This window comes from Oratosquilla oratoria, chromosome 20 (assembly GCF_046742065.1).
Source record: "Oratosquilla oratoria isolate Oo_2021 chromosome 20, ASM4674206v1, whole genome shotgun sequence".
NCBI classification, from domain to species: domain Eukaryota; kingdom Metazoa; phylum Arthropoda; class Malacostraca; order Stomatopoda; family Squillidae; genus Oratosquilla; species Oratosquilla oratoria.
Window position 1 is genome coordinate 32,626,625 of NC_134796.1, and position 15,882 is coordinate 32,642,506.

Here is a 15,882-nt window from a genome sequence, read left to right on the forward strand (position 1 = left end):
TTAATACATTGTACACACACATACACAAAGGGCTGAAATAATTTCAGTATAGCTGAGCTTCGAGTCGTTACTCCAACTCTCGTGGGCGGGGAGTTGGGTGTGTGTGTGCGTGTAAGGATCGGTAATACGAGCTCTGAGCTCTCTTCCGGGAGGGAAATAGCTGTCGATCACGAGTCGAACACGTGATCCGAAGACCAGGGTGAATACACACGCGCTTATACACATACAGCCATCCTTCCCACTCCAAACAACTCTCGGCAGTTTCGATCAACTTGTCCTAATCATGAACTCCTGTCTTTTCTGGAGACAGGAACCCTATGAGTAGGGTGAACATCAGGGAAACATGCCACATGATGCCCATATAACCGGAGTTGACGTTCACGAATTATGCTGAAGGCAACTGACCCAAACTAAGTTTCACAGCACAGCCTCTGGTTCAATACGAAGTCACCCCAGTGATGCCCCATGATTCTCCGAAGGCACTTAGTACCAAAGACATCGAGACGCCTCTTTAAGTAAGCATTCAATGTCCATGTCTCACAGCCGTGCAGCAAGACAGGGAGCACAAGTGACTTTGAATATCTTAATCTTAGTCCTCCTGCATAAATAACGATAATGCCATGTACTCTGGTTGCTACGCGATAAAAAAAAAGCGTCTTTTTCATGAAGGACACCTATCCTACTTTGTGCACCGACATGACCGAACTGTTTCGTAAGAAAGTATGAAACAAAGTGATTAATTTTATTTCAATTCTGAGAATTCAGAATTGATCGTAGAAGAATTCGGTAATAAAAACACAGAATTCAGAATTAATCTTAGAAGAACTTATGTTCTTCGGGAATAGTATATGTCTCAACGTTTAAAGCACCAAAGACGATGTAATGATAAAAGCAGAGACTTTGGACTTAATCATGGAAGAATTAACGTTCTTCGGGAATAATACATGTTTTGATATAAATGCATAAGAATGGATCCCAAAGGAAGACATGAATGAATACAGACATATAATAATAACATCATACGATTTTATTCAGCTGAGGGGATGCCACTGCATTGACCAGATCAATTGGCTCTTTGAATAGCCCTTAATTCAGAGCCCATTTCAGGTAATAAAAGCCCATTTTCTGATGAAAGAGCCCATTTCACGGTGTAAAAGCCCATGTTCTGAAGAAATAGCCCATTTCACGGTGTAAAAGCCCATTTTCTGAAGAAATAGCCCATTTCACGGTGTAAAAGCCCATTTTCTGAAGAAATAGCCCATTTCACGGCGTAAAAGCCCATTTTCTGAAGAAATAGCCCATTTCACGGCGTAAAAGCCCATTTTCTGAAGAAATAGCCCATTTCACGGTGTAAAACCCCATTTTCTGAGGAAACAGCCCATTTTTTGGCGTAAAAGCCCATTTTCTGAAGAAATAGCCCATTTTGCGGTGTAAAAGCCCATTTTCTGAAGAAAGAGCCCATTTTACGGAAAATAAGCCCTTGTATGTGTCTTCGAGTCGGAATTAGCCCAGTTCCGAAGCCCTGTTCACGATGGATAGTAAAAGTCCATTTTCTTAAGAAAGAGCCCATTCTACGAAACAAAAGCCCTTGCATTTGTCTTCTCTGAGCCCGATTTAATCCAGTTTCGAAGCCCATTTGATGATAATAGCCCGTTTTTTTTATGAAAGAGCCCATACTAAATCAGAGCCCTTATATACGTCTTCTTTGAGCCTGAATCTGGTCGTAGCTGCATCCTCGAGGGACCCCTCCAGTCACGTTCGCAGACTGGGAGGTTCTGCGCTCATAGGAAGAAAGAAGTCCTTGAGGACTTAGGCGGGGGATGCCCAGTCCCTACCGCTGCCTCGGCTGGAAACGCCCTCGCCCATCAAAGGGCGCTTCCGACTTGTTCTTCAGTGTCGTCTTTCCCGACGAAGGAGTCTGCCGGACTCCTAGCCCCTGCGGCGTCGGTACGCCGCGCCGGGGAAGAGCGCTCCATCGTAATTCTGCCCCAAGTCTCCTGTGGATCTGATCCACCAAGAAGACTCGAGCGGACACGAGCAGTCTGCAGCCGAGATTGTCACTTTGATGTGGTGGTGGCATTAGTAGTGGTAGTAGTCGTCGCCACCGTAGTACATAAGAACATAAGGATGAAGAAGACTGCAAGAGACCATATGGGCTACACTAGGCAGTTCCGTGTCCTTTACTACCTGTCATCCCCATCTATAAAGTTATCTAACCGTCTCTTACAACAACCAATAGTTTCAGCGCTCACTACATGGTTACTAAGCCTATTCCATTCGTTGACCACTCTATAAATAAACCTGTTCTTGCCTATTTCCTTCTTAAATCTAAATTTTTCCCATTTAAATTAATTTCTGTGAGTCCTGTCCTGTTGTTTTAATATGATGACCTTGTTTGCGTCACCCTTGTTAAACCCTTTGATACACTTGAACACCTATTATTTCACCTCGCACTCTACATCTTTCCAGAGAGTGTAAGTTAAGGTACCTAAACCTCTCTTTGTAAGGTAAATTTGTGACCCCATGTATTATTTTGGTCATTCTCCTCTGTGTTGATTCTAGTGAATTGATGTCCATTCTATAGGACGGAGACCAAAACTGTACCGTATAGCCAAGGATGGGTCTAACTAACGCTAGATAGAGTATGATAACTACCTCTGCACTTCTATTCGTAACCGTTCTAGCGATGAAACCTATTGCTCTGTTAGCTTTATTCCTGGCGCTAATGCTTTATTCCTAGAAACAGTAGTAGTTGGTAGTCGTTAGTGGTAGTAAGTAATAGTCAGACTACTAGTAATAGTAGTAATTAGCAGTAGTATGAGCAGCTGTTGTTGTTTCGTTTGTTGTTGTTGCTGTTGTTTGTTCTTGATGTGCCTGCCGATACACGCACACACACCCGCACACGCATGCCAACACACACACGCACACTCGCACACACGCACAATCGCGCGCGCACACAAAGCACCATGTGTGTGTGTGTGTGTGTGTGTGTGTGTGTGTGTGTGTGTGTGTGTGTGTGTGTGTGTGTGTGTGTGTGTGTGTGTGTGTGTGTGTGTATTTCATCATGGTCTTGGATCACGTGTTGGTCTCGTGATCGACAGCTATTACCCTCCCAGATGAAAACTCAAACCTCATAGATTGCCTGATCTGTGGGTAATACTGTAACCTTACACACATACATTCCAACTTGCTTGTGTGTGTGTGTGTTGGCGTGCGTGTGTGTGTACGTGTTTGTATTCACCTTGGTCTTTGGATCACGTTTTGGACTCGTGATCGACAGCTATTTCCCTCCCGGAAGAGAGCTCAGAGCTCGTATGTCCGATCTATGGGTAATGCTATGACCTTACACGCATACACACACCCAACTCCCCGCAAAATTGTTGAAAAAAGTGAACACTGAAGAAGATTGTGAGTCGCTACAGAGTGATCTCAATAAAGTATGGGAATGGAGTAGGAAGTGGGAGATGGAATTCAATATCAAGAAGTGTAGTATAATGGAATTTGGAAGAAGCAAAAAAAAGAATAGTGGGATCATATAAATTGGGAGAAGAAGAAATGAAAAAGTAGAAAATGAGAAGGACCTGGGAGTCATTATTATGAATAATATGTCACCTGAGAAACATATAAAAAAAAATTGGAGAAACTTATAATTTAATAAGAACAATCAAAGTGGCATTTACATACCTGGACGAAGAAATGGTGAAGAAAATACTAGTCACTTTGATAAGACCAAGATTGGAATATGCAGCGACGACGTGGTCACCAAATACAAAAAAAAATGTATAACAAAACTTGAAAGAATACAAAGAGCAATTACAAAATTGGCACCAACACTCTCAGAACTATCATATGAAGAGAGACTAGCAAAACTTGAGCTACAGACATTAGAGTAAAGAAGAGAGAGAGGAGACTTGATAACTATTTATAGAATCATGAAAGGCATAGAAACTATTGATAGAGAGGATCTAATAAAATGGGATAGTAGAAATACAAGAGGACACGGAAAGAAAATCAAGAAAGACAGTTATAGAAGAGATCTGAAAAAGAACAGCTTTCCCCACAGAGTAATAGACATTTGGAACAAGTTAGATGAGAAAGTGGTGTGTGCAAAAACAATACATGAATTTAAAAACAGTCTAGATAAAATGAGATATGAAGACGGGACACCACGAGCATAGCTCCCCTTCCCGTAAAATACAACTAGGTACAACTAGGTAAATGCACATACACATCTTCCCAGTTCGAATTTTTGTCTCTAAGTACCACTCTTATTTTTCTTCCAATTAAGAAGTCCTTCATCCATTCTAGGTAAGCTGCTAGAATGAATGAAGGACTTCTTAATTGGAAGAAAAATGAGAGTGGTACGTAGAAACAAAAATTCGAACTTCGAAGATATGAAAAGTGGAGTCCCGCAAGGCTCTGTATTGGCTCCTTTAATGTTTGCCATATATATAAATGATATGAATGAAGGAGTAAATTGTTACCATGAACTTCTTTGCTGACGATGCCAAATTACTCAAAAGTGTAAAAACGGAAGAAGATTGTAGATCGCTACAAGAAGACCTAAACAAAATATGGGAATGGAGTAAGAAATGTGAGATGAACTTCAACATCAAGAAATGTAGTATAATAGAATTTGGAAAAAGTAAAAATAGAGTATCGGGTCAATACAAATTTGGAAACAAAGAAATAAAAAAAGTCAATTCAGAAAGGGACCTGGGAGTAATCATCTCAAACGACTTGACACCTGATAAACACTTCAACAAATTATTTGGAGAGCCTTTTAACTTATTAAGATCAATGAAAGTGACCTTTGACTACATAGATGAAGAGATGATTGAAGAAATAGTGGTTACACTGATAAGACCTAAACTAGAATATGCCCCAACATTGTGGGCACCCAGCACAAAAAATAACATAAGAAAATTAGAAGGAATCCAAAGAGCAGCAACAAAAATGGCACATACACTGGCACATTCCGTGCTTGGCTCTCGTCGAGAACGGACCTACACCTGAAGGTGCGAAACCATCGCCGTCAACTACTTGAATCCAGTGCTCGTCGTTAACGACTCGTACCGGCTGTCTCAAGTTGTGTTACAGTGCTACAAACTACTGCGCGCTAGTAAATCAGCCTACCTTCTTATCAAGGCCCTCCCTTCCTCGATGGAATACTCAGGGTCGGAAGCGGCGTCCAGCTTAGAGCAGGACTTAATGATTTCCGACACTGATGACGACATTAGTGTTAACCACTGGCCCGACCTGCCTCGTCCTACCTCCACTCCCCATCACCCTCCAACAACCACCCAGCATGATACCCACCAGTCTACATCGCTCCCCAGTACCAAACGGCGGGCCGACGACACCTCTACCTTCCCCGCAGGAGAATGTCAACCGCCTGCTGCCAAGACGATCAAGGGAACCTCAAGTGAGTGTAATAAGGCTCCTATTCGCCCTACCCTGCCTAATCACAGTGCTACTCCCGTTGCCCCCACCCGACCCTCACCCGCCCTTCCAGCATTTGCTCCCCGAGACAAGTATATTAAGTTGGCCTTTAGCGGGAACCCATCCACAGAAGTTAAACTCCGCTGGCTGTCAACTATCACCAAGACTTTCCACCTGCAACGGGATACGGCCGAGGTTAAGATGGCTGCACTCACCTCTCGATTCATCTACATATCAAGACAACGCACAGACATCCTCGACCGAGTTACTACAAATGAATTTATGTCACTGCCTCTTCTCCCTCAAGACTCCCCCGAAAGACCACGTAAGTACCCCCAATACCTGCTCACTCGCTATCCCGTTGACGTGGATCACAAGCTTGCCCTACAGCTCCCAGGAGTACACTCAGCCAGGCGCTTCATGCAGAACGGTACCCCCATCAACCGCATTGTTATTGTGTGGAGCCTCCCCGAAACACCCCCCGACACCATTACCTTTGACTTCCTCCCTCTCCTCCCCCGTGTCAAGTCCAAAGACTCCGTGACGACCGACCCTGGTGCTACAGGTGTTGGGGTATCGGTCACATATCCAGGTACTGCTCCGCCTCCCCTAAGTGTGCCTGGTGTGCCGCCGCCCATGAATCCAGAGAATGTCCCGTCCGAAGTGCGCCCCCGCCCCCATCTGCGACTACTTCCACCTCTGAACCTCCACCACAGCCGAACCCATCACAATGGAAGTGCCCCCGATGTCTACAGCCAGGTGTCAACGTCTGGCACGGCTGTACTCGGCGCCAGACCCAGACCAATGGCCCCACCTCAGCCCCACCACCTCCTTCCGCCCGGACTGTCCTCTCTGCTCCCACCCCCCCTCAGCAAGACGCTGCCCTCCGTAAGGCCGTTGCAGCCCTTCAGGCGCGATGTGCAGCACTCGAGGACCGCTTCGCCTCCATTGACACCAGGATTGACAGCCTTGTCTCAGCCCAAACTACTACTGCCACCAGACTCTCCACACTGGCGGAATCCCAACAAACCCTCGTCTCCTCCATCTCCATGTTTGCCGAGAGAATGGAATCCATTGCAACTCGTCTCGACAAACTCTGTAAGTTACAACCCAGTACTAGCCAGTCTTCCTCGAATCGTCCATCCACCTCCACACTCCGGTCTCCTACTAGCAAACGCAACGTTCGTAACTAACATTCACCTAGACCTCCTTTCATGGAACATCAATGGTATCACCAACCACAAAAAGTACACACAATTGAAGGCATATGTACAGACACATCACCCTTGTGTCATTTTTCTACAGGAGGCGTTTCCAAACCGGCCCAACACTGCACCACAGGCACCCTCCCTTCCCGGATATATCCCCTATATTCATACGATACGAAACGGTCTTCTAACATACATACACAATACACTGATACACCGTCTTCTGCGCTCCTCTACAGACCCTGACGTAACATTCCAACTCTTCGAGATAGAAATTGGGGGCGGAATCCTACAGCTCTGCAATATCTACTCTGCTCCCGCACGTCTTCGTCCAACCACTCTTCCACCACCTACGATCAAAGGTATAATATACGCAGGGGATTTCAATGCTCGACATCCTGCATTGGGAGATCGTCCTGGCACCACTAACCGCCCTGGTGTTCACCTACTATCCTTCATCCGACAACATCATCTGACCCGCTGGGACACAGGTGGCGCCACACACTCCCGGGGAGGCACCCTGGACCACGTCCTCACCTCTGGCTTGGTATCATCCCGCATCCAGTGCTCCTCAGTACCTGCATTATTCTCAGACCATATTGCTCTTCTCTTCCACTATTCTTTTCCTACGATACCTACACCCCCTATCACACGCCTACGCCTCACCATACCCCCCAAATACTGCCCGACGTACATTTCATACATGACCTGCATACTACCTACCTTAGACTGTTCCTCCCCCGACCAGTTATACAATAGCCTTGTCTCCGCCACCCACGACTTTTACAGGCTTTACGTATCACGACCCCACTTCCAACGTCGCCCTCCTCCTCACTCGTGGTACCTAGACACCCGACTTCAGGACGCACAGAAAGAAGCGGAGCGCGTTGGACTCATGTTCCAAACTAACCCATCTCCTGAACTACTTCATCGTTACCAGCAATCCAGAGACGATTTGACAACCCTCCTAGAATGTGTAAGTACTGACTCCTGGAAGAGATTCACGGACAGAATTAATCACCAAACTAGTGTAGCCTCCATGTGGCACCTTATTCGCAGGGTAATTAAGAAGACTCCTGCTACTGCCCGTCATCATTCCCCCACCGTATTTGCCGAACAGCTCATCGTCACGTGGTCAAACCAGTCCAACCCTGCCAACCTACCTACCCCCGTCCAGGATGCCCTCTCCTCCGGTGCTTTTGCTCGTGGACTCCGCTTAGTACATGCTCTGCTGCAAGAGGATGATGAAGAAAATATACCAATCACTGAAGATGAACTACGACGTGCTCTCTTGAGAGGTAAAGCCACGTCCCCTGGGGATGATGGCATTACCTACAATGTGCTACGATTACTGCACCGTGTACCCGGTAACCCCCTCCTTCGCCTCTACAATATGTGTCTACGAGATGGATATATCCCACATGCCTGGACCACGAGTACAATAATCCCCATACCCAAGCCCGGTACAGCAAATTTCAGGCCCATCTCCCTTACATCCTGCTTCTGCAAAGTAATGGAAAGAATCTTGCTCACCCGACTGATGTACCAACTACAAGATCGCCTTTCTCCACGTCTCTTCGGCTTTCTACCCCAACGCAGCACCCATCACTGCCTCGTCGACTTATATTCTCGCCTCTCCCGTGACAGTGTTGTGGCATTTATAGATCTAAAAAGTGCATTTGATATAGCAAACCGAGACGTTATTTTAGATCAATTAATTGACTTTGGAATTAAGGGTAAATTACTACGATGGATTAAGGGCTACCTCAGTAACCGAACCTCCCGTGTCTTCTTTAGCGGTGCCTACAGCTCCTCACGGGATTTTCATCTCGGCACTCCTCAAGGAGGGGTACTAAGTCCATTTCTCTTTAATATACTTATGCATCGTCTCCTCACGTCTTTGCCCACTATTCCTGAGGTCACAATTACATGCTATGCAGATGACCTATGTATTCACTCTACCTCCCCAACACACCTACAACTCTTTCTTACTTCTCTCTCCCAAGCTTCTGCTAACTGTGGCCTTGTTGCTTCCCCACAGAAGAGCAGAATTTTCTCCTACCGCCCTCCTGCCACGCTGCCAGAGTTCATGATTGGAGACTGCATCATCCCACTAAGCTCCCAGTACTGCTACCTTGGTGCACCAGTACGAATCTCGGAAACTCTTTCTGCCCGGCGTCAATCCCATACCGTAATTCGTGAATTGCTAGATCGTCTCCAACGTCGGCTCCGGCCTCTCCAGTGGCTCACCAACAACTCTTCCGGTATCTCCATCCCCGTGGCCAGAACTGTCTATATTACTTTTATACGCTCTGTTGTTGATTACCTCTCCCCTGCCTTAATTCAACTTCCTCGATATGCTTTAGAGCCACTGGAGATTTTTCAGAATAAAGCCATGAGAATCATTCTCGGTTGCCCAATGACTACCAGAATTGTCAACATGCAACGGGAATTACGGCTTCCATCCCTAGTTGAGAGGATTTATTCTAATGTCACCTGCCTCACAGTTAAGTGTATACACTTTCCCCACATCTCACCGCACTTCACAGCACTGGTCAGAGATTCTCTCGGCCCCGCTCCGCCCGTCCCCCGCCTCATGCCCCCCGGTCGCCGTCTTATAAAGTCTATCTCCTCCTTCATTCGCAGCCTAGATTTACAAGTACCAGTAGCTGACATACCCCCAGGCCCTCCCCCGTGGACGCTACCATCGCCTGTGGTTAGCTTCACTCCTACAGCAAAATGTGACCCACCTCCTCTACAACTACAGCTAGCCTTGGAACATGTTACCCAGGTAACATCCTCCATCACTGCTCCGCATCGCCTCTACACTGACGGGTCACTACAATCGGATGGTGCAGCTGGAGGAGCAGTCTACTCACCTGACCTACCGCCGCCTCCTGAGGGCTGGGTCGGCCGTCGACTCAGAGATCACTCCAGCTCCACGTTGTGTGAACTATACGCCATCTTAGATGCTATCAGTCTCGTTTGCCAAAGAGGAGTGAATGCTGTCATTATATGTGACTCTAAGCCTGCACTGCAATCCCTCACCGCTATTCATCCCACTCACCATTCTGTTGTACAACAAATCCTTTCCTTTCTATCCCTACTAACTATCCGTAATCTCTGCATTGAATTTACTTGGATTCCATCTCATGTAGGTTTGCACCACAACACCAAAGTAGACCGCCTAGCAAAAGAAGCCTGCCGACTCCCCCGTCGTGGTGATGGACGACCTCTCTCCCTGCTATGTTACCTCAACAGGGTCCGCTCCGCTGCACTTCTGCCTGAGCAACGTCGACGGGACACCGAGAGACCCTTCAGTGTCACCATCACCCACTACGAATCCGTATGCCGCCACAAATACAAGTACCGCCGCAAGGGACTTATGGTTTGTCGCCACAATGTTGTCTCAGCCCGACTGCGACTAGGCTACCGTCCACCGTGGCAGGTCGCCGGGGTGGAGGGCGAGCCTGTATTCACAGAATGTCGCCTATGCCACGCTCCACTAGCCAACACCATCGAGCACTACTGCCTAGCGTGCCCCACTGTAAAACATCTAATACCCCAGGGACTACCATTAGATGCAATCTGTCGTCATCTCCTATCACAAAATAGATTAGATGAAATACTTGTCCGTTACCCCCGCTTTGGTGGGTTCTCATAATACCTGATGCCCTGCGTGACATCTCAGTCTTATTCCCCTTTGAATGAATGTACAATACCCAGTGTCGTATATGTTACCTGCAACCCATGTATTTGTATGTGTATATAAGTGTATGTGTACGTGTGTAAGCATGTGCATACCAGTTGCCTTCCTACATTCATTATGAAAACCTCCCCCACTGTATGACGCTAATGCGTAATAAGTTAAATAAAATAAAAAAAAAACATACACTGGCAAATCTTACTTATGAACAAAGATTGGAGAAACTACATCTTTCAACACTGGAACAGAAGAGAAAGAGTTGATTTATTGACCATTTACAGAATTATGAAAGGGATGGAAATCCTCGATAGAGATGACTTATTAAAGTGGGACAGAAGAGAAACAAGAGGACACGAAAAGAAACTAAAGAAGAACACTTATAGAAGAGACCTGAAAAAGAATAGCTTCCCACATAGAATGATTGATGTCTGGAACAAACTGAACAGAGAAACAGTGAATGCCAAAACTATAAACGATTTTAAGAATAAACTGATGCGGAGAGATACGAAAACGGGTCACTGCGAGCATGGCTCTCGTCCCGTAAAATACAACTATAAATATACACACACACACACACACACACACACACACACACACACACACACACACACACACACACACACACACACACACACACACACACACACACACACACACACACACACACACACACACACACACACACACACACACAGTGGTAGAGTTCCTGGCTGCCACTACGGCGGTCCGGGTTCGAATCCAGCCCAGGGCTGAAATAATTTCAGTATCGCTGCGCTGCGGGTCGTTACTCCAACTCTCGTGGGCGGGGAATTGAGTGTGTGTGTGTGCGTGTAAGGTCACAGCATTACCCATAGATCGGTCATATATGAGCTCTGAGCTCTCCTCCGGGAGGGAAATAGCTGTCGATCACGAGTTCAACACGTGATCCAAGACCATGGTGAATCACACGCACGCACACGCAAACACATACATATATACACATATGTATATATATATATATATATATACACATATATATGTATATATATACATATATATATATATATACATATAATATATATATATATATAGATATATATATATATATATATATACATGCAAAATAACCACAGGAGAAGGGAAACTTGTAGACTACTTTCGTATATTACATCTTTAGACTAAATGAAGATGTAATATACGAAAGTACTTACTGTCTACAAGTTTCCCTTCTCTTGTGGTTATTTTGTATTTTTGAATCACAATGATGTGATTGCTTGCATACTTATAGATATGTATATATATATATATATATATATATATATATATATATATATATATATATATATATATATATATACGGTATATGCAAAATAACCACAAGAGAAGGGAAACTTGTAGACAGTACTTTCGTATATTACATCTTCAGACTAAATGAAGATGTAATATACGAAAGTACTTACTGTCTACAAGTTTCCCTTCTCTTGTGGTTATTTTGTATTTTTGAATCACAATGATGTGATTGCTTGCATACTTATAGATATGTATATATATATATATATATATGTATATATGTATATATTATATATATATATGCAAAATAACCACAGGAGAAGGGAAACTTGTAGACAGTATTTTCATATACATTATTACATCTTCAGACTAAATGAAGATGTAATATATGAAAGTACTTACTGTCTACAAGTTTCTCTTCTCCTTTGGTTATTTTGAATTTTTGTATCACTGTGATTTGATTTCTTGCATATATATATTTATATATATTTATATATATATATATACATATATACATTTATATATATATATATATATATATATATATATATATGTATATATATATTACGGAGGAGGAAGGCGTTTGCTGGGTTCAGTGTATTTGTGACTTTGAACAAAAAGCTCTGGATTCACACTGTTGTTGGTTGAAGAAGGAAAAAAAAAATCCCGGAAAATTGACCCACAATTTCGCCTGCGACTTTCCCTCGTTTTGCCAACGTCACCCTCTCAAATCGGTGTGATACGGTACGTTTCGTGCATCATGAACTCATAATGTACAAGTCCATTCCACTCAACCCCTAATCCGTTTGAGGTTTTCTATATACTTTGGGTTTACTCTACTTTATCATGGATTTGTTCCAAATCGAAACCTTCTCCACGGAAATGGCCGAAGAGGTTGTTCTTGATTTATCATTATGTGAAATAAGGATCGAGCGAAATGACAATTATCATGGCTGAAACTACTGACAAAATAAATTTTCTGCTGGGTTACAGTGAGTCCCTTTCCGTATCTTCGGGGTAAAGAAGAACAAATGATAGTCACGACTCCACGGAAGAGGGTGAGGAGGAGGAGGAGGGGAAGGGTAGGAGGAGGGGTGGGAGAAAGGGGGTGAAGGTGGGAGGGGCAGGGAAGGAGAAGAGGGGGAGGGGTTTCAGACCAAACAACTCCAGAAAAGCGAAAAAAAAACGAATGAAGGAAAAAATAGTGACAAAAAAGAAAAAGATTAAAATGCAGTCACGGCAACGGTTCGCTCACAAATCACGTATGAAATATGAAATCCTCACACCTGGAGGTGCCTAGCTGTGGATGATGGCAGGATATCCAGGGCTGATGGCACACACCGGTGCTCGCTGGATTCGAGCTCGTGAAAGTGGATGTAAAGCATTATTCAACGCATGTAAGAATTATAGAGGAATACTCCCACGCTTAATGTCTGCGCGTTTGTATGCACTTGCTTCACTGTACCTTACTGTAACATACAAGACTGTGGCTTTGCTCATGGAGCCCCTCTGTGTTTCCAGTTATCAAGTTTTGCGTTGAATTGTTTCTGTGCTCTCTTTCTGGACTTTTTCTTCTAACTTGTGTCACAAATTTAGGTAGAAAATTTCTTAATAGTGTAGCGGATAATCTTTCATATCCTAACAATTGTGCAAATTATGACTAAAGCATGAAATTTCTACCAGTGTTAGTAGATACCATAAGGTTCATTTTAAGATCGGGAGGTAAGTCAGATTTGACCTCTGAGGACCGTGAGAGGTCAATGACCTCCGCGGTCCGCAGAGGTCAAATCTGACTTAATGACTGAATGACACACTATTCAAATCCCTACGGCTTTTTTGTTTGAAGAGTGGGAACAAAACCGATTGCACCATTGGATTCAGCGTCAAGTTCGCTATAAAAGTATAGAAAGTTTTTTCTCGAATTTGTTTTTTTTTTATATAAAAAAGTTTTTCTAAAAAATCTGGAAAATTAAGGATTTTTCTAGTTTATCATAAATAAAGAATACAAAATATTCAAAATTAGCGAATTGCTCTCCATACCTTTATAGCGAATTCCACGCTGAATCCAATGGTGCAATCTGTTTTGTTCCCACTCTTTAAACAAAAAAACCGTAAGGATTCAAAGTTTAAAAAATCATAACAATTTTTTTTCTGGACATAAAATGAAATCAATGACCTCAGAAAACAAATGTATTGAAATATACATTTAGGTTATTGTGGTTTTCAGAACAGCCTGCATAACATCGTGCTGTAAGATAATCTGTGTAAATTTAATTTTCAATGCGCATTGCACAAAAGCTATATATAAACTTAAAGTACAGTGATGGTAGTGACCTCAGTCATATGTATAGTACACACTTAACTAACAGTCTCCCGAACATGCACATAATGCAGTGCACTTGAGTGCAGCCTTGGTGCACTTGCAGCGGCCAGTACATCCCTTCTTGCAGCCGCAGTGGATCAGTTCGTGGCAAGATTTTGATGCCTCTGGAAGTGTCGTCCAAAGAGGCTGCCACCCAGAGTCCTCATTTTTCCAACCCCAGTCAGATGGGCTTGGTAACTCAGGATTCAGGACCAGAGTTTGGTTCCAGTGGTTGCCCTGGAGAGATGCACGCTTGATGTGCTGGTGGAGTGCTGCCTGCGCTGGGGGAATGTTTTCTAGAGCCCTAGACTTATGTGCGAAGAGCTCTTTCCTAGCATCGTTGACTTTCATGATGTCACTGGTGCGGTCATACATCAGCACTATGAAGCGCTCCAGCAGTGACATTGACTCGTCACTAACATCACTTGGCATGCGTAAGAGTTCTTCAAAGGCATCAGTCACCTCTGGGAATACTTTCCAAATCTCCCAGGCAGTCTTCTTCCCTCTGCCAGTGAATGAAGACACAGTGTCGCACCCTGTGAGGGCATGGAAGATGGGGAGAGTAGCACATTGTCTTGGCTTCATGGAGGCAGCCAGTTCGTGAACAGCTATGTACTGGAAGCTGGATCCAGTACCAAGAGCTATCCACAGCTCATCAGGATTGATGTTGTTGAAAGAAGCCACAGCCAGTACCACAACATCAGTATCCACAGTGCGTATGGCCACCTTCCTCATTCCCTTCTGCACAGCATCTGCCACATGTAGCAGCATGCGAGTGTTGCCTCCTCGTGTAAACATGGTGCGAGGCTGGTCAAGTCGGACTCGGCAGGAGAGCATGGGACTTCAGTTCCACATGTTGCATACATTTCCTTGCCATCAGCTATTGGAAGACGAATGACTTCTTGTGACAGGAAACCAAAGAGCTCAGTCTTGTTTTGATCAACACGAAGGAAGGGCTTCCAGTCCTTAGGCATGATAGTAGAGGGAGCCACTCTTTTCCTGAGGCCCTTGCCCCTCTTCTCTCTGGTCGTGCCTTTCAGGCTGTCAGGTAGATATACATCCCAGACGAGGTCCAGTCTGTGAACCTTTCCTAGTTGAGTGGAGATGTAAGGTGCAAAGACTATGTTCCCATACTCTTGAAAGGTCTTGGCCGCTACAGGATTGAGCATTTGAACAATAGCTGCTCCGTCAAGGATTGTGGCATCAACCCCAGGTGCGCTTGTGATTTCTGGTTGGTCTGGTTTCAGGCAGTGTAGTAGATCTGCTTTGACTGCAGGGCGCATTTTTCTTCCTGTTGATAATGCAGGTGGGGCTGCCTGGTTCTCGTGGCAGAAGAACTAGTCAAGATCGCCATCACATGTTTGACATGCAATATACAGCCTCGAGAAGAGACTACAGTCACTCTTCACTGCGGCCAGTTGCATCTGCTGCTTTGACTGCGTCTTGGTATGTGGCCGACTGAAGAGTGGCAACTTGTTCTGGGGCAGTCTGTCTGTAACTGGCTTCGTGCATATTTCCAGTCTTTCTTGAACAAACTTTGTGTATTGCTCCTCACTAAGCGACTCAATCTTCCTCACAGTTTCTGCCACTGGGGTTTCCATGATGTCTCTCATGTCAAGGACCAGTAGATCTTGAGTGTTCTCTAGGAAGGGATTCCCCATATCTTGAAACACTGCTATAAGTGCTCTGACATCCTTCATATAGGCTGCTTGCACTCCAGGTTTCTGGTCATGATGAAGATGCCCCCTGTCGTGAGCACCGCTATGTCCTCTTACCGCCATCTCTTCAAACTCTGTCGTGATCCTGGCTATTTCTGGCCCTGCCACCATCCAGCGTCTGAGTGCCCCAGGGTTTCCTGTCAGTCCAATAGCTCCACCAGACCCTTTGACCAACGC

The 15,882-nt window shown here is 44.7% G+C and overlaps 1 protein-coding gene across 1 annotated transcript in view; it reads right to left on the bottom strand.

The window, feature by feature from the left end:
• Positions 1-1,976, bottom strand: part of LOC143036169 (uncharacterized) — an 18,149-nt gene extending 16,173 nt beyond the window's left edge. Inside the window, exon 1 of the mRNA XM_076203417.1 lies at positions 1,884-1,976. Within this exon, the coding sequence (XP_076059532.1) occupies positions 1,884-1,976 (93 nt within the window). The remainder of the gene's footprint in view (positions 1-1,883) is intronic.
• Positions 1,977-15,882: the final 13,906 nt, after the last annotated feature.